The sequence below is a fragment of the Dendropsophus ebraccatus genome, chromosome 11 (assembly GCF_027789765.1).
Source record: "Dendropsophus ebraccatus isolate aDenEbr1 chromosome 11, aDenEbr1.pat, whole genome shotgun sequence".
Lineage (NCBI taxonomy): Eukaryota > Metazoa > Chordata > Amphibia > Anura > Hylidae > Dendropsophus > Dendropsophus ebraccatus.
Window position 1 is genome coordinate 63,329,545 of NC_091464.1, and position 26,881 is coordinate 63,356,425.

At 43.7% G+C, this 26,881-nt stretch overlaps 2 protein-coding genes across 10 annotated transcripts in view; one reads left to right on the plus strand and one right to left on the minus strand.

Annotated features, from left to right (window-relative positions):
- Positions 1-1,634, minus strand: part of SON (SON DNA and RNA binding protein) — a 76,721-nt gene extending 75,087 nt beyond the window's left edge. For 4 of the 5 annotated variants that reach the window (XM_069944601.1, XM_069944603.1, XM_069944604.1 and 1 more), the window contains exon 1: positions 1,481-1,569. Coding sequence is in view for 1 of the 5 variants with exons in the window: in XM_069944602.1 (XP_069800703.1) it covers positions 1,481-1,560 (80 nt within the window). In the remaining 4 variants the exon portion in view is untranslated. Of the gene's footprint in view, positions 1-1,480 lie in introns of all 5 variants that reach the window. The other variant, XM_069944602.1, reaches the window with a different exon arrangement.
- PATL2 (PAT1 homolog 2) lies at positions 1,332-25,050 on the plus strand. 5 transcript variants are annotated; one of them, XM_069944610.1, is made up of 20 exons: positions 1,332-1,636; positions 8,388-8,459; positions 9,803-9,905; positions 10,711-11,006; positions 11,239-11,310; positions 11,391-11,462; positions 11,572-11,733; positions 12,984-13,070; positions 13,164-13,333; positions 19,171-19,242; positions 20,359-20,497; positions 20,574-20,694; positions 20,845-20,942; positions 21,503-21,556; positions 21,897-22,045; positions 22,163-22,322; positions 23,311-23,451; positions 23,742-23,839; positions 24,364-24,513; positions 24,760-25,050. In XM_069944610.1, exons 2-20 carry the CDS (start codon positions 8,436-8,438, stop codon positions 24,797-24,799), a joined length of 2,208 nt encoding a protein of 735 aa, XP_069800711.1. In that variant the 5' UTR covers positions 1,332-1,636; positions 8,388-8,435; the 3' UTR covers positions 24,800-25,050. The 5 variants fall into 5 exon arrangements, with proteins under 5 accessions (XP_069800711.1, XP_069800707.1, XP_069800708.1 ...); XM_069944606.1 differs by lacking the exon at positions 1,332-1,636 and adding an exon at positions 1,706-2,044; XM_069944607.1 differs by lacking the exon at positions 1,332-1,636 and adding an exon at positions 1,706-1,883.
- Positions 25,051-26,881: the final 1,831 nt, after the last annotated feature.

Sequence of the window (26,881 nt, forward strand, 5' to 3'; positions counted from 1 at the left end):
TAACTTTTCGGGCACAATACAATACTTCTCCTTTAAGAGGATAAGGCAAGTTTAATCGATTTGTTTTTACTGATTAGTGTCAGACATTAGACCATGTTCTATTTTTTTCTTATGTTTCTATTTTTCTAATTCTAATTTTTAAAATCTTATTTTTTGTACATTATGGAGGCTGCTGTCTTGCTTGAACCATTTTTCACAACAAAATCCGCTGCGTATACCGTCACGGTCAGTTTCAGTGACATTCCATGCTCTCAGTGGGGTTGTCATCCCGCTGCAAGTATGTAAATGCTGGCACCTTAACCTGCCTGGACCATACTTTTACCTAATCCACATTCCGGCTGCATCTACGGCTCCTGGCTCCCAGCCAATCAGTACACAGCCCCGCCGCAGTCACTGATTGGCTATTTGGGGCCTAAGGGAGCCTCAAATGCAGCCGGAGTGTGGACCAGGTAAAGTATGCCCCGGGTGGCAGCGAGTTAAGCTGCGGATACGGTACATGTGGTTATACTGTACTCACATCTGTGATGATAAGGAGGACATTGCTGAGAAGAGATTTGTACTAAACAGGAAGTCACTCAACTGAGTTTTAAGCCTAGTGGCCAAAATTAAAAAACTGCAGATTTCCATAATGAAATTATACCATAGATTGTAAAATGAAAGATTAAAAAAAAAAAAAAAAAAAAATATAATTCAACCAAAAGTCTTAAAATATATTTTACATAAAAAGTTACAATAAACTATAGATCTGATGACAGGTTGACTTTTTAGGCCATATTCAGATGTGGTGCAACTGTGGTGGATTTTGGTGCATATAATTTATGATGCAACTTCCTCGTCTGTGTCACACAAGACCCTCCAAACCCAGCCAGTCGCCGCAGCCACTGATGGGCACTAAGAGGTGCAGCAGGAGCGCGGGCTGGCAATAGCCACACGAGAACACATTGTGTCCGTAAACAAAAAAAGAATTTTTTATTTTTTTTTAAGTCTCCTATAATAGAAAGAAAAACTACAAGGTTTAGGTTTTATTACGCTGGAAGAGGCTCAAACTACAACGCCCAGCATTCCCTGCCAAAGGCAAACCGACCAATAGCCGCCAAGGGCCTGCTCGCCCACCCACCACATGTTGGGCTCCCACAGTAAACCATGAGGGGAACTACAACTCCCGTTCTCGCGCCGCGGTGGGGTGCTGGGAGTTGTAGTGCAGAGCCTCACACGCAGGAAGGCTTCTCATTGGCTGCTGGCGGTTACTATGGCGGGCGGGTAGGCCCGGGAGCGCCGTATATTCCTCCAGGCCCGGCTCCCGCCACACGCAGGCCCGGATGGCGCACATATCACCGGCTACTCGTGGAGTGCTCGGGCCCTGCAGTCATACACGGCGCCGTGTAGGCCCCAAGCCAGGCCGCGGCACCGCAGTCGTGCCGCCCTACACTGACCGCCCCACCTCCCTCACGGACACACGGCCGGCCTCCCGCTCGTTTACCTGTTGCGGTTCTCCTCCTGAATCTCCTTGAATTTATTCACCACGAAGGAGCGGAAGATCTGTTCTATGTTGGTCGCCATGGCGCTCCGGACCTACTCCGCCTCCTCCCGATGGTCCAGGCACTTTCTGACGCACGGGACGTGCGCGCTCACGTGGGTGGGTTAGACGGGAGACTGTGCGCGCGTTCCAGTGTCGTCTCGATTTGCGCCTGCGCGTTCCTGGCTTAGCGGAAGCGAGAAATATGACGTCAGCGTTAGCGGAGAAAACAGAACGTGAACGCCTCAGTCAGTGAGGAAAGGGGGCGGGATGCGCGTTCACGCGACAGGAATAACGGCGGCCGCGGACTAAATAAAGTTCAATATGCTGGGGGGGAAATCCAATCCCCAATGAAGGACATTTATTTGTGTGTAAAGTAACAATGGAGCGGCTGCCCATAGCAACTAGGTTCCAGGCCCGTAAAAATGAAAGCTGGAATCTGATTGGTTGCTATGGGCAACTGTGCTACTTATAAAGATCTTTCTCATGCAACTTCATATAATTGGCAATCATAGATGGAGCGTTAGGGTAGGTTCACACTACCGTATCCACACAGAGAAGTTCCAGACGATTCTGCCGAAAGAATAGACATGTCCGTTCCCCTATTCCACCCGCAGATCCCCTATTGTTATGTTCCCACACAGGGCCGTAACTAGAAATGGCTGGGCCCCATAGCAACCCCCCCCCCCTCCCCCCGACTGACCACTAAACGGTCAAGTGAAGTCATAACTACATAACTGCTAGCTCTGGTCAGGAGTGCTTGCAGTTAAAGGGACATTTGCAAAACCCAGGAGACCAGCAGGGCCACCCGGTGCTGCAAATGATGACGGCTCAGGGGGCCCAGTGTATTGCAGGAGCAGGCCATGGGGCCCCCTGATGCGGCGGGCCCCATAGCAGCCGCTATGGCTGCTATAGTGGTAGTTTCGCCCCTGTTCCCACACAGTATTTTTTTGCTCGTTATTTTGCTATTAAAAGGGTAATCCAGCACTACAAAAACATGGCCACTTTCCCCCTACTGTTGTCTCCAGTTTGGGTGGAGTTGTTAAACTCAGTTCCATTGAAGTAAATGGAGCTTAATTGCTAACTGTACCTGAACTAGAGACAACAGTAGGGGAAAAAGTGGCCATGTTTTTGTAGCGCTGGATAACCCCTTTAAATGACAGCCATTCACTCATTTCAACAGTGTGTGAACATAGACTTTCTGGGGGAGATTTAACATGGTGTAAAGTGAAACTGGCCCAGTTGCCCCTAGCAACCAATAAGATTCCACCTTTCATTCCTCAGGTAGATGAAGTGTCGGATCCTCGGGGTAGGCGGGGACCACAGGAGCCAGAATGACGGCGCTTCACGGCTTCAGGTTTAATGAAGTAAAACGATGAATTTTAATGGTCTCATAAACAACGCGTTTCGAGGCATAAATTGCCCCTTTGTCAAGTAGGAGGAGATGTCTCTCCTACTTGACAAAGGGGCAATTTATGCCTCGAAACGCGTTGTTTATGAGACCATTAAAATTCATCGTTTTACTTCATTAAACCTGAAGCTGTGAAGCGCCGTCATTCTGGCTCCTGTGGTCCCCGCCTACCCCGAGGATCCGACACTTCATCTACCATTCTCCATTCCCTGATCTCCTGGCTTGGGATCTCGGCATCTACCCTTGGAGCCTGGCTGCTACGGCTACTACCTCTCTCTTCACTGATAGTGCATACAGGTGTTGTGTTCTTAGCACAACACCATCAGGTGAGCAGTTTTATTATCAGCTTGTTCGACCTACAATCTGTTGTTTACGTTATCACCCTATGGCGCCCTTTCCACTTTTTTGACCTTTCATTCCTCACAGACTCTTTGGAAAATGAAAAGTGGAATCTGATTGGTTGCTAGGGGCAACTGAGCCAGTTTCACTTTACACCATGTTTGATAAATCTCCCCCTGGTTTTGGTTGCAAAATACTCGCAGCGGATTACGTCAATCGCACCTGCACGCGGTGGCGCGCATCTCCGCCCGTGCCATAGACACTATTCTATGCACGGGCGGATTCTGCCGAAAGAATTGACATGCGAGTACGAGTGACGGAATCCGCCGCAGGTCATACGCAGGAATTCCATAGTGTGCACGCACCCATAGAATCAATTAAGCCGTATCATAGAGGGGTGGGGGTTACCTCCCACTGGGGGTGGGTTGGCCTGCCTCCAGTGCTTCAGCCTGGGCCTGCGGGTACATTCACTTTAAGGTGACACCGCAAGGTTTTTCATGGTAAATTTTGATGCTTGTTGTTATGTGACATGTACACTAAGGGGGAGATTTATCAAAAGGTGTAAAATTTAGACTGGTGCAAACTACCCACAGCAACCAATCACAGCTCAGCTTTAGGCAGTGCTGAAAGGAAAGCTGAGCTGTGATTGGTTGCTGTGGGCAGTTTGTACCAGTCTTAATTTTACACCCTTTGATAAATCTCCCCCTCAATGTCTTTATTTCTTTAAACCAGCAACACTATGTCCTAGGACTCTGACATTTCTGGCTTTTTTACAGAGTTGTTACCAGACCTCTAGTGACGGCAGTGACCATAATAATAATAATAATAATTTATATTTATATAACGCCAACAGATTCCGCAGCACTTTACAATTCTGGAGGTACATACATAGACAAAAAAAATCGACATTACAGAGATACATATAATTATCCATACATGAGGAGTGAGGTCCCTGCTCGCATGCATGAGCTTACATATAATACCAGAGATCATCGTATCCTCATGAGAATTGCTAAAGATAGAATCAGTGTATACTTGAAACAAGATATTTTTCGTCTTCATCCATTACACTTAAGATCATTATTTAACCCCTTACATTACCAAGACCTAATGATACTTCACAAGCTATGTTCCCACCACATCTTTTTTGGCCATTTTACAGCCATTAGAGATGAGCGCCACTCAAGCATGCTCAATTGTTCAGCAATTGAATGCCTATTCAAATCCTGAACGTTTTTAGACAGCTGTCATTTTGATGCAAAATTAGGCCCATATTCTGCAAATTATGGCTGTAACCTCGCTTTAAAATGAAAGCCGTCCAAAAACACGGTCGTAAAACACCAGAAAAGAGACTTTGAGGGAACATAGCCTTACTATCATTTCTTTTCATAACTTTTGATGTATCCTAAGGGTCCTATTACACGGAGCAATTTTTAACAATTAACGACTAACAATAAACGATCGCAAACAAGATATCATATCTAAATCAATGATCAACGACATACAAACGATTTTGCGGTCGTTGCCTGCAATTAGACAAAACAATTATTGTTTAAATTCGAACGATTTAACGATTTTACGCACGATAATCGTCCCGTGTAATAGGGCCCTAAGACATAGTCAAAACTTACTTATCGCACAGGGTCTCACTCCTAAAATGAAAAAATGGTAAGAAAAAAAAAAAACATCAGAAGGCAGTTAAAAATGCTAATGTTTTTGTGGCGGTTTTTCAGGCTGTGTTTTTTTCAAAGTGTAATTGAGGGAGGGGGGTCTGACCATTGGAATCCCCCTGTGTGGGCCCATACTTATTTGTTATGTCTTTTGTTGAGGGGGTATGAGGCTTCAGTCAGACACACAAAAAAATTGTTTTTCTAGCAGTTTAGGGGGAGATTTATGAAGGGGTGTAAATATACACCTGGTGTAAACTGCCAACAGCAACCAATCACAACTCAGCTTTCAGCTCTGGTTGGATAAAAGCTGAGCTGTGATTGGTTGCTGTGGGCAGTTTACACCAGGTGTATATTTACACCCCTTCATAAATTTCACCATATGTGTTAAAACTTTATGTGTTTATGTGTTTTTTAAGTGTTTTTATGTGTTTTGTTTTTTGTTTTGTTTTTTCATTTTAATGTACCAGGAGGAGGTTCCTATGTTTTTGTGATTCTATTGAAGATTTGGGGGAAAAACACCAGTATACATAAAGCCATGCCCAAGTCCATGGAAATAAGGGAGGGAGGTCTATCTAGACACAGCGAGGGGGCAGTGCTCTATATAGATGTTTGTGGCTGAAAATGATTTCAGCTTCAAACCGCTGGCCCTTTAAGAGTGCATTATAAAGGCCTGATAATAGTGAGCCACAGCTGACACCCTTTGAGTGCAATATTTAGTGATTGGGTGTGTTAGCTGAGGGTGAGCTGACCTGTCTGGAGTGGTAGGTTGAGCAGATTTTCTTTGTACTTAAGTTGGTTCTAGCACCAGTGAAAAAGCACATTATAAGTAAGGTCAATGACACTTTGCGTACTAGATGCTGAAATGCTAGAAGTGTATGATCACTTCTATTACTATGTAGTGGGTGTGTGATGCTGGAGGTGGTGGATTTTCTATAGTCCCTTGTGTTATGAGCTTACTAGGTGACTGATTAATGTGCAGCCTCCTGTGGTATTGTGCATCATATGCTGCTGTGTGATCCCTCTGTGGGGCACCATATTAGGGAAGATCACCTCCATAAAGCTTCAGGTGCAATATATACATATATACTGACCCTCTATGATGCAATTTTTTTTGCCCACCCCCAAATAAGTGTATTTAGGGTACAAACACACAGCAGATATGCAGCAGATTTGATACTCTGTTCAGTTATCTAGATCTAATCTGCTGCGTATCGCAGCAGTAAATACGCAGCGTATATGCCGTGTGTTTGTACCCTCAAGGTGGTGTTTTGTTTTTTTTTTCTTTTAATTTTTTTTTTTTTTTTTTTTATTCATTTTATGCTGAGTGGCAGTAGTAAGGTGAGGCACGGATATCTCTGCTGCCACCAATGTGTGTCAGGAACTGCAGGGCTGGTACCTGGCACTTTAAGGGTGCCTTCACACCTACCGGATCCACAGCGGATCACACTTCTGCGGATTCGAAGCGAGAACCGCTGCGGATCGGGTACAATTCACCCCTATGATAGCACATATTCGCAGCGGGATTAACATCCCGCTGTAAATATGTGCTTTAACCCCTAGATGTCTGCAGCCCAGCCGCCGCATCCCCTATCCCCCGCCGATGGCGGCGGCTGGGCTGCGGACAGCGAGGGGTTAAAGCACATATTCGCAGCGGGATGTTAATCCCGCTGCGAATATGTGCTAACATCCCGCTGTGAACATGCGCTTTAACCCCTCGCTGTCCGCAGCCCCGCCGCATCCAGCAGCCCGTATCCCCTATCCCCCGCCGATATGGGGGGGTGATGCGGCCAAAGGATTGGCTAATGCGGCTGCGGGGCTGCAGACATCGAGGGGTTAAAGCACATATTCACAGCGGGATGTTAATCCGGCTGCGAATACGTGCTATCATAGGGGTGAATGGTACCAGATCCGCAGCGGTTCTTGCTTTGAATCCTCAGAAGTGAGATCCGCTGTGGATCCAGTAGGTGTGAAGGCACCCTTAAACTCTTTATATGTTGCTGCCCTTCTATAAAACAAACAAACCCTTCCTTTCCGTAACCCCCCCCCCCATTGTTCTCCTGTAGTGTCCCCCTACTGACCGCAATTGCCGCCACTTCCACAGACTAACTTGTCTCAACAGTGAGGTCCCACTTGGCCAATCAGTTAGGGCCCTATTACCTTGAGCGACTATCTGCTGATTCAGCAGATTATCACACTGTGTAATAAAGACAACAATCATTGGCTGATCGTGTCTTTTGGTCCTGACTAAAAATCATCAGCCAAATCACTGTGTATTAGTGATGCATGGCTGTATAAAGTAAATACATATCTGTCCATGCTCCCTGGTGCTCTTGCCCATTATCTGGTATCTTCCTGACTTCTGCCCGCAGCTGCTGCTGGAACTTCAGATCTGGTCTCTAAAGTGACAAGCTGCAGAGCCAATCGCTGTCTGGGATAGGACCGCCACAGCCAGTGATCGATTTAAAGTGACTGTACCACCAGGCCCAGGCTGAAGCACTGGAGGTGGGCCGACCCACCCTTAGTGGGAGGAAACCCTAGCCCCTCTATGATTGGGTTCCATTGATTCTAATGGAGTCACGTCATGGAGGGGCTTTCTTCCCACTTAGGGTGGATCGGCCCACCTCCAGTGCGTCAGCCTGGGCCTGGTGGTACAGTCACTTTAACAGCCTGTCACTTCAGAGACCAGAACTGAAGTTCCACCAGTAGCTGCGGGCAGAAGGCAGGAAGATACTGCTAACTATGTCCGTGCAGCCCTTGCTGCATGATTTATCGAGCCATTTCATACATTCAGTAAACATGCGCTGATCTAGCAAATCGACGCTCATTTACATTATTGATTGGGCCGTGTAATGGTGGGTCAGCACCATGGCCAGTGAGTGGGCTGTCACTGCTGAGACAAGTTTTTCTGTGGAAGTGACAGCAATTGCGGATAGCAGGGGTCCTGGAGATGCTGCAGGAGGGTGGATGGGAAGAAGGTAAAATCTGTGTTGCAATGGTGGATGACCATAGGTCCTCTTTAACCCCTTCAGGCCTAGAAAAACCTGGGTACTTGCTTCCAGAAACAGTATCAAAGTGCTGGGATCACATCCTGATTTTAGTGTATATTTAGCAAATATGTAAAACATATATCCAGGATTTTATTTTATTTTTTTAAAGAAAAAGTGTCCTCAGTTTGTGATCTATTTTACAACCCACATAACCTGGGGACAGGGCTAGTGCTGTTAATGCACAAAGGTAGCTGTGATTGTTTTAATCCTGGATAACCCCTTTAAAATCATGTATATGTATGTAATCTTGCTGTTAAGGCTGGGTTCACACTGCGTTGTTTCGTTTTTTTTTCCCCCGTTTTCATCCGTTTTGTGTGCATCAGTTTTTCCATTGACCTCCATTACATAAAAAAACCATAGAGCAGCATGTACCTTAAAGTTTATACTCTGCTTTATCCCCACAGGTTGTAACCCTGTATACTCTTCACATTGCTTTCTGAGACTTGTTAGCCATGGATCTCAACTCGGAACAGATTGTAAGTGATTTTTGGTGTTAGATTGATAATTAATGGTTGGAAAAACCTTATATTAAAGTAATATTTCTATCTGATGAAGCTATTCACAGAATAGGGGATAACAAAGATGATCGGCAGGGGGTCACACAGATAGAACACGCAACAATCCCAATAACTAAGACAAAATTGTTAACGGGAACCTATCACCCGGGACGCGGTCACAGAGCCCGCCCCGACCCCCGGGTGCAGCCCTGGATACTTACCCTTTCCAGCAAGTCCCGCTCCTGGACCCGGTCCCAGGATGAAGATATCCCCATCCCAAGTGGTGCGCGCGCTCAGCTGAGATGAGTTCGATGCCCATAGAGAATGACGGCTCCAGTTATTCTCTATGGGCGTCGGACTCATCTCTGCTCAGCGCGCGCTCAGCTTCGGGCGCAGAGATCTGTCCCAGGACCGGATCCAGGAGCAGGACTTGCTGGAAAGGGTAAGTATCCAGGGCTGCACCCGGGGGTCGGGTGGGCTCTGCGCTTGCGTCCCGCGTGACAGGTTCCCTTTAAGCGCCGAATGTGTGCAGCAGGCATTCACTCTGTGAGGGGTGCTGAATGTTGAATTGACAATATAGAGCAATGCTTCTCAAACTTTGAGGTGGGCCTTACCAGTGAGGCGCCCCCTAGTTTTTGGTGAAGCCCAGCTGAGGAGCCAGTTTTCGCAAAAGTAGCTATGATCTGCATAGTCTTTTTGCTGTTAACAAAAATCTCCATTTTAGCAACATTATTCACTTATTTTGTACTTGCTTTATTAGTATATAGAGCTTGGGAGACAGGTGAAAGGCAGCCCTAGCATTATTTTCAGCTTTTAAATGGACTTTTTTACCACAGATAGTGAGGCCCAGGAACCCTCTTGGTCAGTGCGGTGAGGCCCAGGCATTGCCTTGGTCTGTTGGGTGAGGCTCCAGTAGAAAAAGTTTGAGAAGCACTGGTATAGAGAATAACTAAATCAGATAGGAACACCCCTTTAAGTGCCAAAAACCGCTATCTGATCTTCAAATAGCACATACCTGTAGTATGTGCACACAGATCATAATGTCTAAGGGGGCCACACAGATCCCAGACACCACTGTTATATGCACCTAGTAGATTCTGTTTTGGAGTTTTTACTGGGGTCTAGGAGCTTAATGCTTTGCCTTTCGGTCAACACTGGCAGCTGCTGGCTTCTAACTGGTATTAGCAATGTGGCCCTGACTGTTTTAAATGCTAATGTACCCAGTCTATCTGCTGCTCATGTTAGTTGTGACTCTATTGGGAGTAAATAGGGATTTTTTACATTGGCTGAGGTGAATGAATCACGAAATTCTGTTTTTGTAGCTGCCAGAGGATTTTTATCTGGCTGAAGAGAGTGCCTTGTTAGAAGAAATGGCCGAAGAGGATGAAGAAATAGATCTATACAATGAGGAGACATTTGGATTGGGTAGGACTTGAATCTGCATACTCTAGTTTTATTGACAATGTTGGTGGATGTAGATTATGTATCACTGGGGCAGAGTTTGGACACATGGGATTTTTCTGTTAATATGCTACATTGGATACAGAAGAATGTCTTGGGCTTAGATCAGGGTGGGTTTCACTGATTCCTTAGGGCTGCATTCAGCTTCTTAAAGTGGTACTCCAGCGGGGGGCACTTTTTTGCTGGGACCGGGGAGGAGTTGGCTAAGGGAAAAGACGTCCACTCACCTCCCTGGTTCCAGCGGTGGGTCCCGCGGCGCTCCGGTGCCCGGTTCCCGGCTGCTTCCTGGTGTCTGATGCGCCCCCGAGACGTGACGCCTCAGGTCCTCTCGGCCAGTCAGTGACGGAGGAGGGATCCGTTTCAAGTCCACTCAGATCCCACCTCTGTCACTGACTGGCTGAGTGGACCTGAGACGTATCGCCTCGGGCCCGCGTCAGACACCAGGAAGCGGCCGGGGACGGGAGCGCCATGATGCGGGACCCGCCGCTGGAACCGGGGGGAGGTGAGTGGACGTCTTTTCTTTCAGCCACCTCCTCCCCGGTCCCAGCAAAAAAGTGTGCCCCCCCCCCTTCCCGCTGGAGTATCCCTTTAAGCCACTGAACAATTGGACTCCAGCGTGCTCGAGTTGCGCTCATCTCTACTAATTGTTACTGGCTGATATCTGTATTTCCTGTGCACTTTTTACAAGCTAGCTTCATATATAGATATCACATTGATCATTAGAGGTCTGTGTCTGTAATTATAGTGCAACCACTTTTTGTTTTTAAAGATCATGAAGAATCCGAAGATGAAAATCCTAAGGAAGAGACAATGGGGAAACCTTCAGACCAAAAACCTGAGATGGTAAAAATTGCTGAGCATGAAGAAAACAAAAAAGAAATTCAGCCTGAGGAAGAACCGACTCTAGATGAGAACATACAAGATGTAAAGGTAGTGGTGGACTCCATAAAAGAAGTTAACCTGTCTGTGGAAAAGAAGAGTCCTGCTGAAAGTTCAAGGACTGAACATACTGACTTTGGAGACCCGGCAGTGATGAAGGCTGTTTATGGACAACCAACCCTGGAGGTAATGTTGGGTGGACCTGTTGCTTAGGAACAAGACAGGCCTAATGTTCTGCCAAGTTCTCAAGTTGTTGCTCCTGGGGTTTCAAGTATGTGGGGTAAGGTGAATAAGTTGGTCACATTTTAATACCCACCCTGAGTAATTTTGTGGTGGCATACTACATTCACAGCATTATCATCTGTGGGGTTTTTTTTCTCAGTTTCTAACTACTAGGGCTACCACTCCTATCTTGCAGAGTGTTGACAGTGCTGTTGTAGACAGTGGAATTTGCACCAGCTGGAGTGAATTCGACTCGAGTTATGATCTGGTAAGAATCATATATAGACATGTGTATGGTTTTTTTGTTCAACTTCATTGTTTACTGTTAGGACATGTTTTTTTTTACAGAGCGGAATGGATTCAGGATTACTGGTAGGGTCTTCGAAAGGGACAGCTGCAATAGCTGGCCAGATACTGGAGGTATGGTATGACTATCTCTCTCCTTGGATAAAGGTCTTAAAACTCCAATGTTAATTATTAGATACTTTCAAGAAGAATAACTGATTAACTTTTCAACCTTGTCTTAAAGGATAAAGCAATTCTAAGAGTTATGGACAAAGCGCCATATATACCACCCACCAACCTGGAATTCCTAGGTTCTCCCATTCAAAGAGGATATATGCAAAGACTCAAAGGCCCAGAAATGGGTAGAATGTCCCCCAAACCATACCGACAGCGCTTCATTAGGCAGGTAAAGTACCATAAACACCTGGATAACATATCTTTTTGCATTAAGATGCTGAGGATGATCTGCTAAGGAAGTATTAAAATTAGGTGACGGTGGGCTAGCTTGTCACCTGGTAACTCACATTCTAGACATATCATGGTTGAAGAAGTTTAAAGCGACTCTGTACCCACAATCTGACCCCCCAAACCACTTGTACCTCCAGATAGCTGCTTTTAATCCAAGATCTGTCCTGGGGTCCGTTCGGCAGGGGATGCAGTTATTGTCATAAAAACAACTTTTAATCTTGCAGCGCTGTGTCTAACGGCCGGGGCTTACATTTGTATATGCATTAGGTTGGCACACCCTCTCTGTCCTTCCTCCCCACCCTCCTCATCATTAGGAATGCCTGTATGCATAATGAACATGGGCTGGATCGTTAATACAGCTGTGCAAAGCTCAAACAGCAGTAAATGTTCCTGGATCATACCTAATGATGAGGAGGGCAGGGAGGAAGGACTGAGAGGTGGTGCCAGCCTAATGCCTATACAAATGTAAGCCCCTGCCGTTAGACACAGCGCTGCTGGATTAAAAGTGTTTTTTTATGACAATAACTGCATCCCCTGCCGAACAGACCCCAGGACAGATCTTGGATTAAAAGCAGCTATCCGAAGGTACAAGTGGTTTGAGGGGGACAGATTGTGGGTACAGAGTCGCTAAGTACAAATTACAAGATATACAGTTGGATAAATAAAAATATTGGTCAGTCATTGCTTATAAAGATCTAGGTAATAATGAGAAACAATGGCACTGATTGTGCCAGGGACATGTGCCTTAAGGTACTGTCTTAGGGCCCTATTCCACCGGACGATTATCGTTCAGATTATCTTTAAATCGTTCGAATCTAAACGCTCGTTCGGTTGAAATGCAGTTAACGATTAACGACAGAACGAGAAATCGTTGATCGCTTTATAAGACCTGGACCTATTTTTTTTTGTTGCTCATTCGCAAAACGTTCGCAAATCACTCGCATTGATTAAGACGTTCGGTCATTCGCAGCAGATACGAACGCAATAGGGAAGAAAAACGATCGCAAATATGATCATAAATAACAATTATCGTTCCATGGAAATGAGTAAACGTTTTCAGGTCTCTCACAATAGCGGTTGTTTGAGATCGTTAATCGTTAACTATTATGCGAACGATAATCGTCCGGTGGAATAGGGCCCTTACTCTACCCCCACCCCTGATAAGTGTATAAAAGTTTGTGTTTACAGCAATCTCCATTGATGCCTCGCACCATGCCCCCCTCTTTTCCATTTACACCACCAAGGAGACCTCCTCCACCCTTTACTGCAAACCAGGTGAGTGAACTCTTAAGACCTTACATAGGTAAGCATATGGCGTTAATAATTCTAGTGTGAAGACATTAATACAACTGGTTTTATTCATCCTAGTCTCCAGGTTTTATGTCCCCAACCCCCTTCAGGCCCATGTCGCCCAATATCAGCACCCCTGTAAGACCAATGACGCCCAAGATGGTCAGGATGCACTTTGGACCTATGTCTCCCAACCCTTGTGTCTCTCCTTTCTTCAGCCCAATGGGTAACACTCTGCAGAGGTTTAAGTAAGTGCATGCAATCTTATTACCAACTTGTATTTTTACTTTGCCTATAGATGTACATATGCGTTAACCATGAAGGGTTTAGAGGGATAGTTAACCAAATATTTTACCAATGGTCAAGATGAACTGGTTAACTACAACTATGCCAATGTCATACAGAAAAATAGCAGTGCTAATGGTACAATGGGAAACTAGGCTGCCCATGCCGCACACAAATGTGCCAATGGATACTACAGTAATATAGCCCATAGGGCACCCCTTTAGCCTCTTACAGGTGACTAGGGCCTATGGATACATTTAATATCCCAGCACGTGTGCTAAACACTTTGTATTAAAAAAAAAAAAAAAAAAAAAATGTGTAAAGTGAGGACATGTAACTTCTGGAGCTTAGACCAATTACTTCAATCCGATCCAATCTGCAATAAAACACACGGATAAGTGTGGCACATCTGTATTTATTTTGGGGTCTCAAAATGTAGTGCTCCGATCACTTTACAAAGCTGAATCAACAGTAAAATGATAACTTAACCCCTTAAGGACTGGGCCCATTTTCGTTTTTGCATAGCACTTGCATTTTTCCACCTAGAAACCCATATGAGCCCTTATTTTTTGCGTCACTAATTGTACTTTGCAATGACAGGCTGAATTTTTGCATTTGGTACACTACGAAACCAGAAAAAAAATTTAAAAAAGTGTGGTGAAATTGAAAAAAACAAACGCATTTCTTTTATTTGGGGGAACTGTATTTTTACGCCATTCGCCCTGGGGTAAAACTGACTTGTTATGCATGTTCCACAAGTCGTTATGATTAAAACGATATATAACATGTATAACTTTTATTGATTAAAACGATATATAACATGTATAACTTTTATTGTATCTGATGGCCTGTAAAAAATTCAAAACCATTGTTAACAAATATACGTTCGTTAAAATCGCTCCATTCCCAGGCTTATAGCGCTTTTATTCTTGGATCTATGGGGCTGTGTCAGGTGTCATTTTTTGCGCCATGACTTGTTCTTTCTATCGGTACCTTGATTGCGCATATACGACTTTTTGATCGCTTTTTATTACATTTTTTCTGGATTTGATGCGACCAAAAATGCGCAATTTAGCACTTTGGGGTTTTTTTGCGCTGAAGCCGTTTACCGTGCGAGATCAGGAATGTGATTAATAGTTTGGGCGATTACGCACGCGGCGATACCAAACATGTTTATTTATTTGTTTACTTTTATTTAAAACCTGGGAAAAGGGGGGTGATTCTGACTTTTATTAGGGGAGGGGGCTTTTTATTATAAACAACACTTTTTTTATATATTTTTTTTTTTTTTTTTTTTTTTTTTTTTTTTTTTTTTTACACATATACTAGAAGCCCCCCTGGGGGACTTCTAGTATATATACTTTGATCTCTCATTGAGATCTCTGCAGCATAGATATGCTGCAGAGATCAATGAGATAGGCACTCGTTTACAGCCGGAAGTAAACGAGTGCCGAGACGGGGACGGCGCCATCTTGGACGAGTCCCACTAGACCCCAGGGAAAGGTTGCCTTCGGTAATCTGAGGCAGCTGTCAACTTTGACAGCTGCCTCCGATTAGCTAATTAGCGGGCACGATCAGACCGTGCCCGCTAATAGCGGCGGTCCCAGGCTACACGCGGCACCCGGGACCACGGCGCTTCAAAGCGGGGTCGCCGCGCGGCCCCGCTTTGAAGTGCTAATGAGGACATATGGCGTATGGGTATGTCATATGTGCTTAAGAGGTTTAAGCGTAACTGTCTTTTTTTTTTTTTTTTTTTTTTTTTTTTTTTATTTTATTGCAGAAATCAGTAGTATAAGCGATTTTAAGAAACTCTGTAATAGGTTTCATCAGCCAAAAAAGCCTCCTTCTGTACTCAAGAAGCAATCTCCCAGCCTCCCCCCCCCTGACTTCTTTTCTGTGCATTATCAGGCAAACAGGTCTTCATTACAGAGAAGCCAGTGAAGACTGGTTCTGCTCTCTCCATTGTAAGCCTATGAAGGGGGGAGGGGCTGAGGGAGATGAGGGAGCAGGAAGAGGTGACATGAAGGTCAGCTGTTTGTAGACTCTCTGGGCACCTAAAACGCTAAATTCAGGTGTCAAGAAAGGTCAGTGCTTATCTATGAACTTACTGAGAGAAGATTGCAGGGTGTTGTGCTGTGCAGGACTGCTCCGTGCTCAGTCACTCCTAACAGCCCCTCCCCTCTCCATAGCCACATAATGGAGACAGAAATCCTGCTTCATTTGATGTGAGGGGGGAGGCTGGGAGATTGCTTTTTCAGTACAGAAGGAAACCCTTTTAGTACATAAAACCTATTAGAGTTTCTTAAAATCGCTTGTACTGTTGATATTTAATGTTTTCAGAAAAATGACCCTGAAATGACAGTTACGCTTTAAGTAATTCCTGTGTCTATCACTCAATGCTACTGATTTCATGGAGGTATAAAGTGGCCTGAGGGGGTATGAATTGGCCTAGGCCAAAATATACCTGGGATATAATCTAGCCTAGGCCATTTTAACCCCGGGTGTAGTCTGGACTGAGGGTATACTTTGGCCTGTTACACCAGTAATGAGTTTTATGCAGTTGATAGTGGGTATACTGATGAGTGGGATCGTACATTGCCTACTCTGAAACTGCTTATTAAAGTATGGGATGCTGCCAAATCGCTATTGGGAATACAGAGTTTTACTGAGTATTCTCCTATATGGAAAAACTCCAAACTACCAGAACTCTTCCGTCTGGAGGGTTTCCCCCCCTGGAAGCTGTCTGGTGTACATTATCTGCATCAGGTTTGGAAGGAGGGAGTGGTTGTATCCTTTGACTCTTTTAAGGAAACTTTTTTTGTTAACAAATAGAACGTTTCACAAATATTTGCAGCTCAGGCATGCCCTTCAATCGCGACATACGCAAACTCCTTTAGTTACGACGTCTCATCATGTACTGACTGATGTGGGTAGTAGGGGACTATCACGGGGGCCATTTCTACTGCATAAACACTACCGTTCAAAAGTTTGGGGTCACCCAAACAATTGTGTTTTCCATGAAAAGTCACACTTATTCACCACCATACGTTGTGAAATGAATAGAAAATAGAGTCAAGACATTGACAAGGTTAGAAATAATAATTTGTATTTGTAATAACATTGTTTTTACATCAAACTTTGCTTTTGTCAAAGAATCCTTCTTTTGCACCAATTCCAGCATTGCACACCTTTGGCATTCTAGCTATTAATCTGTTGGGGTAAGCTGGAGAAATTGCACCCCACGCTTCTAGAAGCAGCTCCCACAAGTTGGATTGGTTGGATGGGCACTTCTGGCGTACCATACGGTCAAGCTGCTCCCACAACAGCTCAATGGGGTTCAGATCTGGTGACTGCGCTGGCCACTCCATTACCAATAGAATACCAGCCGCCTGCTTCTGCTGTAAATAGTTCTTGCACAATTTGGAGGTGTGTTTAGGGTCATTGTCCTGTTGTAGGAAGAAATTGGCTCCAATCAAGTCCTGTCCACTGGGTATGGCATGGCGTTGCAAAATTGAGTGATAGCCTTCCTTATTCAGAATCCCTTTTACCCTGTACAAATCTCCCACCTTACCAGCACCAAAGCAACCCCAGACCATCACATTACCTCCACCATGCTTAACAGATGGCGTCAGGCATTCTTCCAGCATCTTTTCATTTGTTCTGCGTCTCACAAACGTTCTTCTTTGTGATCCAAACACCTCAAACTTGGATTCATCCGTCCACAACACTTTTTTCCAGTCTTCCTCTGTCCAATGTCTGTGTTCTTTTGCCCATCTTAATCTTTTTCTTTTATTGGCCAGTCTCAGATATGGCTTTTTCTTTGCCACTCTCCCCTGAAGGTCAAAATCCCGCAGCCGCCTCTTCACTGTAGATGTTGACACTGGTGTTTTGCGGGTACTATTTAATGAAGATGCCAGTTGGGGACCTGTGAGGCATCTGTTTCTCAAACTAGAGACTCTAATGTGCTTATCTTCTTGCTTAGTTGTGCAACGCGGCCTCCCACTTCTTTTTCTACTCTGGTTAGAGCCTGTTTGTGCTGTCCTCTGAAGGGAGTAGTACACACCATGTGCATGGAATAGCCTTCATTTCTAAGCACAAGAATAGACTGTCGAGTTTCAGATGAAAGTTCTCTTTTTCTGGACATTTTGAGCTTTTAATTGACCCCACAAATGTGATGCTCCAGAAACGCAATCTGCTCAAAGGAAGGTCAGTTTTGTAGCTTCTGTAACGAGCTAGACTGTTTTCGGATGTGTGAACATAATTGCACAAGGGTTTTCTAATCATCAATTAGCCTTCTGAGCCAATGAGCAAACACATTGTACCATTAGAACACTGGAGTGATAGTTGCTGGAAATGGGCCTCTATACACCTATGTAGATATTGCACCAAAAACCAGACATTTGCAGCTAGAATAGTCATTTACCACATTAGCAATGTATAGAGTGTATTTGTTTAAAGTTAGGACTAGTTTAAAGTTATCTTCATTGAAAAGTACAGTGCTTTTCCTTCAAAAATAAGGACATTTCAATGTGACCCCAAACTTTTGAACGGTAGTGTGTGTCTCTCCTACAATCAAAGATCTCAAAGGCTCCTTTGGCGGTGAGAGAAATGGGTTCATGATGTAGGCCACATTGATGACTCCCAGTGGCAGGAATTGTTAGAGATGACACCCACTGTCTTTATGTGAAGCTCAGCGGCTGCCACAGTTCTTGCTCCATAGGGTCTACAAAACGCCTCACGTTATGCTCAAAATTGGTTATAGGTCAACTTCTAGTTGTCCCAGATGTGACATGATAGACGCTCATATTATACACATGTTCTGGGAATGCCAGAAACTACACGGCTATTGGACAGGTGTGAGAGACATAAAAAAAGAGGGTGTATAATGTTACATTGCCTCTACTGCCCACCTATTATATATTGAGACTATTGGAGTCACTACAATTGGATGATTATACTGTACTGGGCATACAGAGGATTTTGTTCCAAGCAAGGAAAACTGTAGCATTCAAATGGATTAACCCTGAGCCCCCTAGACTAGAGAGAGGAGTTTACATTAAAAGGAAGTGCTCTCATAAATTTGAACAAATCTGGGGCCGCTGGCTGGATGCCCCTGGACTCCCTAGTCAGACTCTTCTACGCTTATGCAGAAACCCCTATCAGCAGTTTCTCATGGACATATAAGCTTTGCTACATGGGGCCGATTTAAGGTGTAGCTTCCCAATTACTATTACTAGATATGAGATAGGCACCCATGTGTCTGACAGTCGTGAGCACGGCACATAAACAAGTTTACACTATACTAGATGCATAGTGCGGTTTGTTAGGCTCAAAGTGGGCCATTGGTTATGTTATGTGGTTCTAACTTTTCTAATTTCTTTTTGTCCTATTTCTTTTGCATTGAATTGTGCACAATTGAGATACAAGCATTTAAGCGGAAAAATGAGAAAACAGGAGGACTCACATTTTCTGTTTTATTACTGCATTTTTTCATTTACAGTTGTATTATGGTCCTGGGCTGATATATACTGTACATGCTGATGTTTGTCATGCAATGAATAAATCAATAAAAACTATCTGATTAGAATAATGAGCTTTATACATTGGATGCTATTACGTGTAGCGATGCGCAATCGGCAGCCGATTTTGGTGTCAGGCCATTTGACACGGTCAGCCAATCATTGTTGTCGGCTGATCCTTCTCTTTATTACACGAAACGATTGGCCTGATTCAGACAATTATCACTTGGTGTAATAGGGCCCTAACCTGGGTTACAGTTATTTTCTCTACTCCCATGCAGAGTTCCAGGACATGTAACGCAGCTGCATCCTCAACACCGTCGCATTCTTAGTCAGAGACAACGTCCACAGAGGTAAGGCTGAGTTTTATGTCCAGGTGATCTAACTGTTTTCAGTGTGAGCACACAGTGTGTTATACAGTAAAGTGACTATACCCGTGTCAACAAGCCTTTGGGTGAAGCTATGCTCGTTTGCTCCTCGTTCCCCGCTTGCTGCCGTCGCTTCATTGTTCAGGTCGGCTGATCGATGCCTTCTATTATACGGGACAATTATTGGCCGAATACGGCTGATCATTCTGTGTAATAGGGCCTTTACAGGCAATGATCTGTGGGAAATATATGCAAATTGTCTTTCCTCTAGATGGAGGGGAGTTTTTGTTTCTCTTTTGTTGGCCACCTATCGCTAGACACAATGTAAGTCAATGTATGACTAGTAAAAGCATTCAGGGAAACTAAATGCCCCATAGAGAGCATGGACGTGAATACCTTAGCTTAAAGAGGAACTCCCGCAAAAATCTTTCTTTCAAATCATCTGGTTTCAGAAAGCTATATAGATTTGTAATTTACATCTATTAAAATCCCAGTCTTACAGTACTTGGGATTTTTTTTTCTAGTCTGACAGTGCTCTTTGCTAACATCTCTGTCCACGTCAGGAACTGTCCAGAGTAGTAGCAGAATCTCATAGAAATCCTCTCCTGCTCTGGACAGTTCCTGACGTGAACAGAGGTGGCCACAGCACTGTCAGACTAAAAAGAGAACACAACTTCCTGTAGGTCATACTGCAGCTAAGTACTGGAAAACTGGAGGTTGTGGTTTTTTTTTTTTTTTAATAGAAGTAAACTACAAATCTATCAATTTCTGATACCAATTTGAAAGATTTTCACCAGAGTACCTCTTTAAGGGTGTCAAACTTGCGAACCTCCATTTACAAAACTACACTTCCCATCATGCCTGAACAGCCAAAGCTTTTTGTTCCCTGGGGTTTATGACCCAAAGAAGTTGTTCCACCATTAGACACTTGGTTATCCCTTTTTCATCAGTGCAGTCGACCCCCTGTGATCGGCAATCATTTATGTGCATTGCTGTTCCATTCACTTTCTATAGGAGCTGCCAGCATACAACCCATAGAGTGAGTGGAACCCAGATTCATTATCCCTAATACCAGTAAACTCCTTATTCTTTTGTCCGCAGCACATCCCGCAAGCATTGGGATCACAGGCCTGATCCATACGCAAGCCTCATGTCTCAGCAGGAAAAGGAATGGGTAATAAAGCTGCAGATGATCCAGTTGCAGAGTGAGAACCCACACCTTGATGACTACTACTACCAGGTACGGGGTCTCGCATCTATTGCTATAATGGGTTTCCCTACAAGGTCAAACTATTCATAATTTTCTTTAACACAAGACATATTATGAGAAACTGGAGAGACACCTAGCTGAGGAAGAGCTGATGGGAGAACGCAAGAAGAAAGAGCCGCCCAAACTGGTCACTCCTTACATTCAGAAGGCCGAAACCTATGAATCAGGTATATTATACTAAATAATGTCCAGCTTAGAAAGTCCATTGTCATATCCCCTATTAACCTAACCCCAATGGGAGCTTGAGCTTGTTACCATGCGGGAAAGAAACCTGTTATTACCTGACACCTTTTTGGAACTTCCCCACTCTTGTCTAGTGGTTCATATTGAAGGATCATTGGGACAAGTTGCTGTTTCCACCTGTTATAGCCCCAGAAGGGCAATTGATGCCATTTCCTATGCCATGCCAGATGAAGTAAGTACATGCTATTCAGTGTTTTTATGACCTAAACGATAAGGTGATTTTCATTTTTGCTTGTGTAACTCCCCCAAGTGACACAGGCATTGTAATAAAAAAATAACGTGTTTTTTTTTTTTTTTTTTTCCTCAATATCTGGAGGAATTTGCCTCAAAGTTTTAAGTTCTCCTCCCCGATGGTTCTACCGTCCTGTCATCATGGCAGGAGACTTTTATAACTTTTATAAGTCTAAGGGAGAGAAGTGCTTGGCTCATTCTGTCTGGTGGTTCTAGAAATCAGTGGGTGGTCCCTTCTGAACACACAGCCCCTCTATAAAGACTTGAATTGTTTAAAAAAAAAAAAAAAAAAAAAAGTGGGAGGGAGGGGGGAGCTAATGGTAAGCAGAAACAGTACCACTCTTCCATATTGTATGAGGTGTAAACGTCCTTAATGAGTAGGTGGGGTTCTAGAGACAGAAATCCATTTAAGATATTCAATCTAGCTAGCTTTTTTTTTTTTTTTTTTTTTTTTACCCCTTAGAATGTTTCTAAGCATAAATATTTTTTTTTCCCCATTAGGATATCAAGGCTCTTGGATACCAGAGGTTGAGAGTCCTCAAACACATTGAAAAGGTTGGCAAGTATTTCTGCACCCCTCATACTGCATGTACTGTAGTCTACAGAACAGGGTCTTATCACTGGGACTCCTACTGATCTTGAGAGCAGAGATCAGTTGCCGGAGTCAATGAAGCATAAGTGCACATGGCTTGGCTACCGCACCATTCATAGTCCATGGGTTTTACATGCGTAGTCTAGATCAGCACTCCCGCAATGTTGAGAAGCCCCATAGCCACAAACTTTTACCATGGATTTTTTGATTTGGAAAGCAAATGCAGTGTATCCTATATTCACAACAGACTTCAAAGCAACATTTGGCCTTAATAATCTTGTACATTTTTGCTTCCACTTTTAGCTGTTTGTGCTGCTATTAGAGGTTGAGGAGATGGAGAGGAAAATACCTCAAATTCCTGAAGACCAACACATTAGATTTCAGCAGAAACAAAGCTACAAAGTGCAGAGGATCTATGAGGCGCTGAAGATCGGGACCTGCTGCTGTGAGGAGTATGTGAGACTTGTACTCTCCTTTGGTTTCAATGCACTTTAATTGTCATTGATGTGAATAACACTTCAAGTAATATTTGTTTCAAAAGTTGTAGTTTTTTGTTTTTTTACTTCTAGGGAGTCTGAAGATGAGTTCTTGCAGCTCTTGCAAGTTGGGAAAGGTAAAAAGTTAACCTCCCGGCTCCTTCCCTTTCTGCATAGCGAGCAGGCGGTGGAGATCCTTCTGACAGTGGTTCAGCATTTCTCATTCCTTATTAAAAACGATACCACAGAGAAGGTAGGTGGCTACACAGCTGTAGTGTATCTGACTGACGTCATAGGTGTGAGTAGTTACAGGGTTATACAATGTAAGGAAAACATGGTGGCTGTCTTCCAAATATAGTACATCAGACATACTCTGCGCATGAGTCAATAAGTCAGCCTTATAAATAGGAGGGCACATAATTACAAAAGAAATAAAGGAAAAAGGTACAGTAGAAAAAAACACAAGGAAAGTTGAGCAGGAACTGGTCACTTCAGATTATCTGGGCTGCGGCTCCCAAAATGTCTCAGAAGTCCCAAATGGTGTGAAATTTATCTATCGTATTATTGAGTAGCCAGGGGCGGATTAACTTTTCTATAGGCCCAGAGCTGTTCACAAAGCCTGGGCCCCCCACCCTACTGTAACTATGGCAGCACTAGCCTGGTGTTCATAGTACAGGATAGATAATGCCCTAATTTTTGCAAAATTGTGGCAAAACTGTTTTTTTTTGTTTTTTTTTTTTTGCAATTCATGGCAGAACTGTTGCCAGGTGACAGTACACCACTTAAAGTGTATACGTTTTTTTTGGGTGGTCATGGGCCCCCCAGGAGCTCAGGGCCCCGGGCAACCACCCAAAACGGACCTCTTTATAATCCGCTACTAAGAGTAGCGGTAAGGGACTCCATGTCAAGAAGCCTACTGAAGAAGGCGGAAAGGTGGATTGCCAATGTATAGGGCATTTGGCAGAGGTGAGAATGTGGAGGAAATTTCTGGCAGCACTCTTCACCGACACTTTTAGGCTGGGTTCACACTACGTATATTTCAGTCAGTATTGTGGTCCTCATATTGCAACCAAAACCATCAGTGCATCAGATGTAAAAAGTAGATGGTATATGTCTAAAATAAGATGAGGAAGGAGAAGTCATAGTGCCCAAGCGGGAATGGAAAAGTCTTTGATTTGCAGGTATTAAAAGATGTGGGAGAATTCCAGAAAGTTTTTTTTTATTTTTTTTTTATTTTGTAGTGCCTTTCAGTTCTCTATGGACCACTGACCTCTATAATAAATGGGCTTCCATTTACTGAGCTTATTCAGGTAATTCAAGAACTCACCAAGACCTTGCCGGAGAGCCCTGACTTACCGCTTACTTTGGCATTTCAGAACCAGGTATTTGTTTTTACAGTGCTATTACAGATTTAAGTTCAAAATGGCCAACCTTTTGTGTGGGATGGGGGAACCTGCAGCCCTTCAGGTGTTGCAAAGGTTTAGCTGTCCAGGTATAATGGGAATTGTGGTTTTGCAACGTAGGTTCCCATCCCTACTTTATATAGACAGGCAGGAAAACAAAATATTAAGAAATACACAGCTATAGGTTTCTAATACAAGCTGGCCCTTCTGGAGATGCATTAAAATAATTTTATCTAACTAATATGCATAAACCGATTTCTTGTGTACAGTTTGGAATCTCACTCTTGTATGCTTTACTGAGCCGTGGAGAGAGCCTGCTGTCGTCTGATACACCGATGGAGCCATGCATTGGGGACTTTGAAAAATGGTAATACATGGTGACTTATGACACAAGCAATTTGTTGTCCCACAAATTTCTATGAGGCCGTGATCACACACTGCACTTGTCTGGAAAACTGCCATTGTGGTTTTTGAGCCAAAACCAGAAGTGGATTCAAAGGGAGTGGGAAATAAAAGGGGAGGACTTCTACTCCATGCTGGATCACAACCTCACAACCTCTGTTGCTTTCTTAATTAAAAAAAAAAATTGCAACCGTGCCAACAGAGGATGGTTGGAATGTGCAAAAAAGTCTATGGCGGTTTAAAAATGTATACGTGTGTGTATACAAATGTTTGACATGACTTCAATCCCTTCACTGTAAGAATACATTTTGTTACATGTGAAAATGCTCTTTCTAGATTAAAGCCATGACTCAGCAGTGGCTCTGTCTTATTGGTGCGCTCATGCACAGGACATATGTAAGGGGAGGTCTATATGTGACAAGCACTTTAAATCCACCATAGTGGACAGGCATAAGAGAAGGGTCAATAAAAGATTTTCTTTCTTTCCAGGACTGATACTGTGTTCCTAGTTGCAAAAGAACTCTCCCATGTTTCTAAATCCTCCATGGTGGAACCACTTTTCTTGCCTAGCAATTTGCTATCTTTATTTTGCCGATACCTGGACAAACAGACAATCCACAAACTTGAGGACAAAATGGAGTAAGTGGACAATGGCAGTGATGGGCGAGTGAACTACAGATAAATAGCTGTATATCATGCCTCTATATTGGAGCTGTCAGATAATAACAACTTGTATGGTGTATTTCATGGGTGTCAAACTCAGGCCCTCCAGCTGTTACAAAACTACAATTCCCATCATGCTTAGAAAACCAAAGTTTTAGGGCCTAAGTTTGACACCCATTGAATAGATGCCTAATTTTTTTTTTTTTTTTCTCTTCCTCCCAGATGTCCTACAGCGCCCCCCTACGCAGCTGTGACTTCATGAAATGCTGAATCTGAAGCTGACAGATCAGCCCATGCTTCACTTGCCAAAATCTCATGGATCGGTGGAGCTTCCATTGTGGAAATTTAAATATTTAATCCTGTTTTAAAGGAAGTTTTGGTTGTTTAGTTTTGTAAAACTCTTGACGTAACTTTTCCAACATCAAGGAGCCGGTGGTCAGAATGACCAGTTCCTTCTCTGTTTGGAGTGGAAAAAAAGAATTGCTGTAAAAATGGGGGGGGAATAGATGATGAATGGTATTTATAATTTTGTGTGAATTTTTGCACAGCATTCTCTATGTACAGCACATGCAGAATAAACCGCAAAAGTGTAATGTGTCTAACGCTTATTATGTACATGAGTCTAGGGGAGAGGGCTGGAATACACCTCTGCTGTTCCTTTTAGATTAGTCCCTAGTAAATAGACCTCTACTTTGTGGTGTACATCTTTTCAAAGTGCCACTCGTATATGTTGGTCAGAGAACCTTATTGAGCCCCTGACCATAGTGCACAGCTTTTTCTCATTCTCTATTTCAAGGACTGGGAGCAGACCTGGGCTGTTTGCCAGCAGTACAAACACATACTGCCTCTCTTCTCAGGCCAATCCTAGTACAGCACTCCTCTGTTAACTATCACCAAGTGATTGAAAGTGCACTGAATTTAATAAACTCACACTGTCCTGGAGTATACTCTGTACAGTACTGTAGATGGCAAGCAGAGGGAAAAGGTTACTGATGCACTGGATTTGCAAGATGCTATGTGGCCATAAGGGAACAACAGGGAGTGCTGAGAAAAAAGGCTCATATCAAATGCATGGTGCAGATTTTCTGGAGGGTGGAGAAAACCTTTCCTTGCATGCACACAGCCCAAGGTTGCTCAATTTCTCTTCTGCACATAGCGTATGCTAAGCCCTGCCCCTCTTCCTGTGTTAGGTCTCTGTTGCTAAAGATGGGTTTCCCAAACAGGCAGTGGCAGATGCAGAAAAGGGAAACGCCTAGTGGCCAAGAGCTCTGTTCCAGGGAGTAATGAAGGGATTTATAAATGTTACATATCCCATATACTATAACATGGGGGGGGGGGGGGGGGGTTAAAAAGACAGGGACCATTAATCAAGCAGACATGTGATTTTGCCTGATTAAAAAAAAAAAAAAAAAAAAGCAAGTGCTTAAGAACACAAGTCTAAAATTCCATGTGTATTTTTGAGCTTCAGAACACCGTATCCTTACAGTATATCCCATAGACAGCTCTTAATATGAACTATACGAAGGCAAAATTCAACATGATTAGGATCACTCCGTGTATTTGCTGACTAAAGCTGGGGACAAAGGTCTCTAACAACTGCGGAAAAGACTCATCTGTCTGAGGCAAGGTGCTCGTGCGTAAGACCGACTCTCAAATGTGACCTCTACAAGAAGGTTATCGTATCCTATGCGATCTCTTATGAAATCCTCCGGCCTTGGACTTTGTTCTTGTTTCTGAAGCCTTTTTGACCCTTAGTTTTTACGCAAAAACTTGTGCAGCAGTACCCCAGTCGTACCCTGGCGTAGTGTTTTTTTTTTTCTTAATGGTAAATGTGCCACTTTTGTGTCTTTCATTTCTACATTCTTTTGTATATGTAGTTTACACATGTCAAGGGCTTATATAGCACTAGTCTCAGTTCAGCTGAAGCAAGCGATTACCTGATCCAACTAATATGCTCCATAGACACATCAGCCAGACTGGGCAGCTGCAAAAATTACTGCCTATGACTTATGATTGCAGTAGTGCGGAGACCAGATGCGATCTAAACTTGTGACGCATCAAAAATTTGTAGAAATGAAAATGTCAAGAGGGTGTCTAATATTTGTCTGTGCTGTATAGCCCTCTACTGTCATGGGCTGGAGCAGTTATTCAGTGGCCTTGGATAGTAGGACCTTCACTAAACACATCACATCAGGTTGCCATACTGGGTCCCTGCATACATGGCAACTTTTGTGATATAACTTAAAGGAGAAGTTTGGCGAAAATTTTTATTACAGTATTGTATTGCCCCCCTAAAAGATATACAAATCCCTAATATACACTTAGTACAAGAAATGCTTATAAA

Bases quoted from the DNA above. Each gene is read 5' to 3' on its own strand.
- PATL2 (XM_069944610.1), top strand. From the start codon at position 8,436: ATGGATCTCAACTCGGAACAGATT. The intron at 11,007-11,238 runs GTAATGTTGGGT...CCTATCTTGCAG, and splicing joins ATGGACAACCAACCCTGGAG to AGTGTTGACAGTGCTGTTGT. The intron at 11,311-11,390 runs GTAAGAATCATA...TTTTTTTTACAG, and splicing joins TCGACTCGAGTTATGATCTG to AGCGGAATGGATTCAGGATT.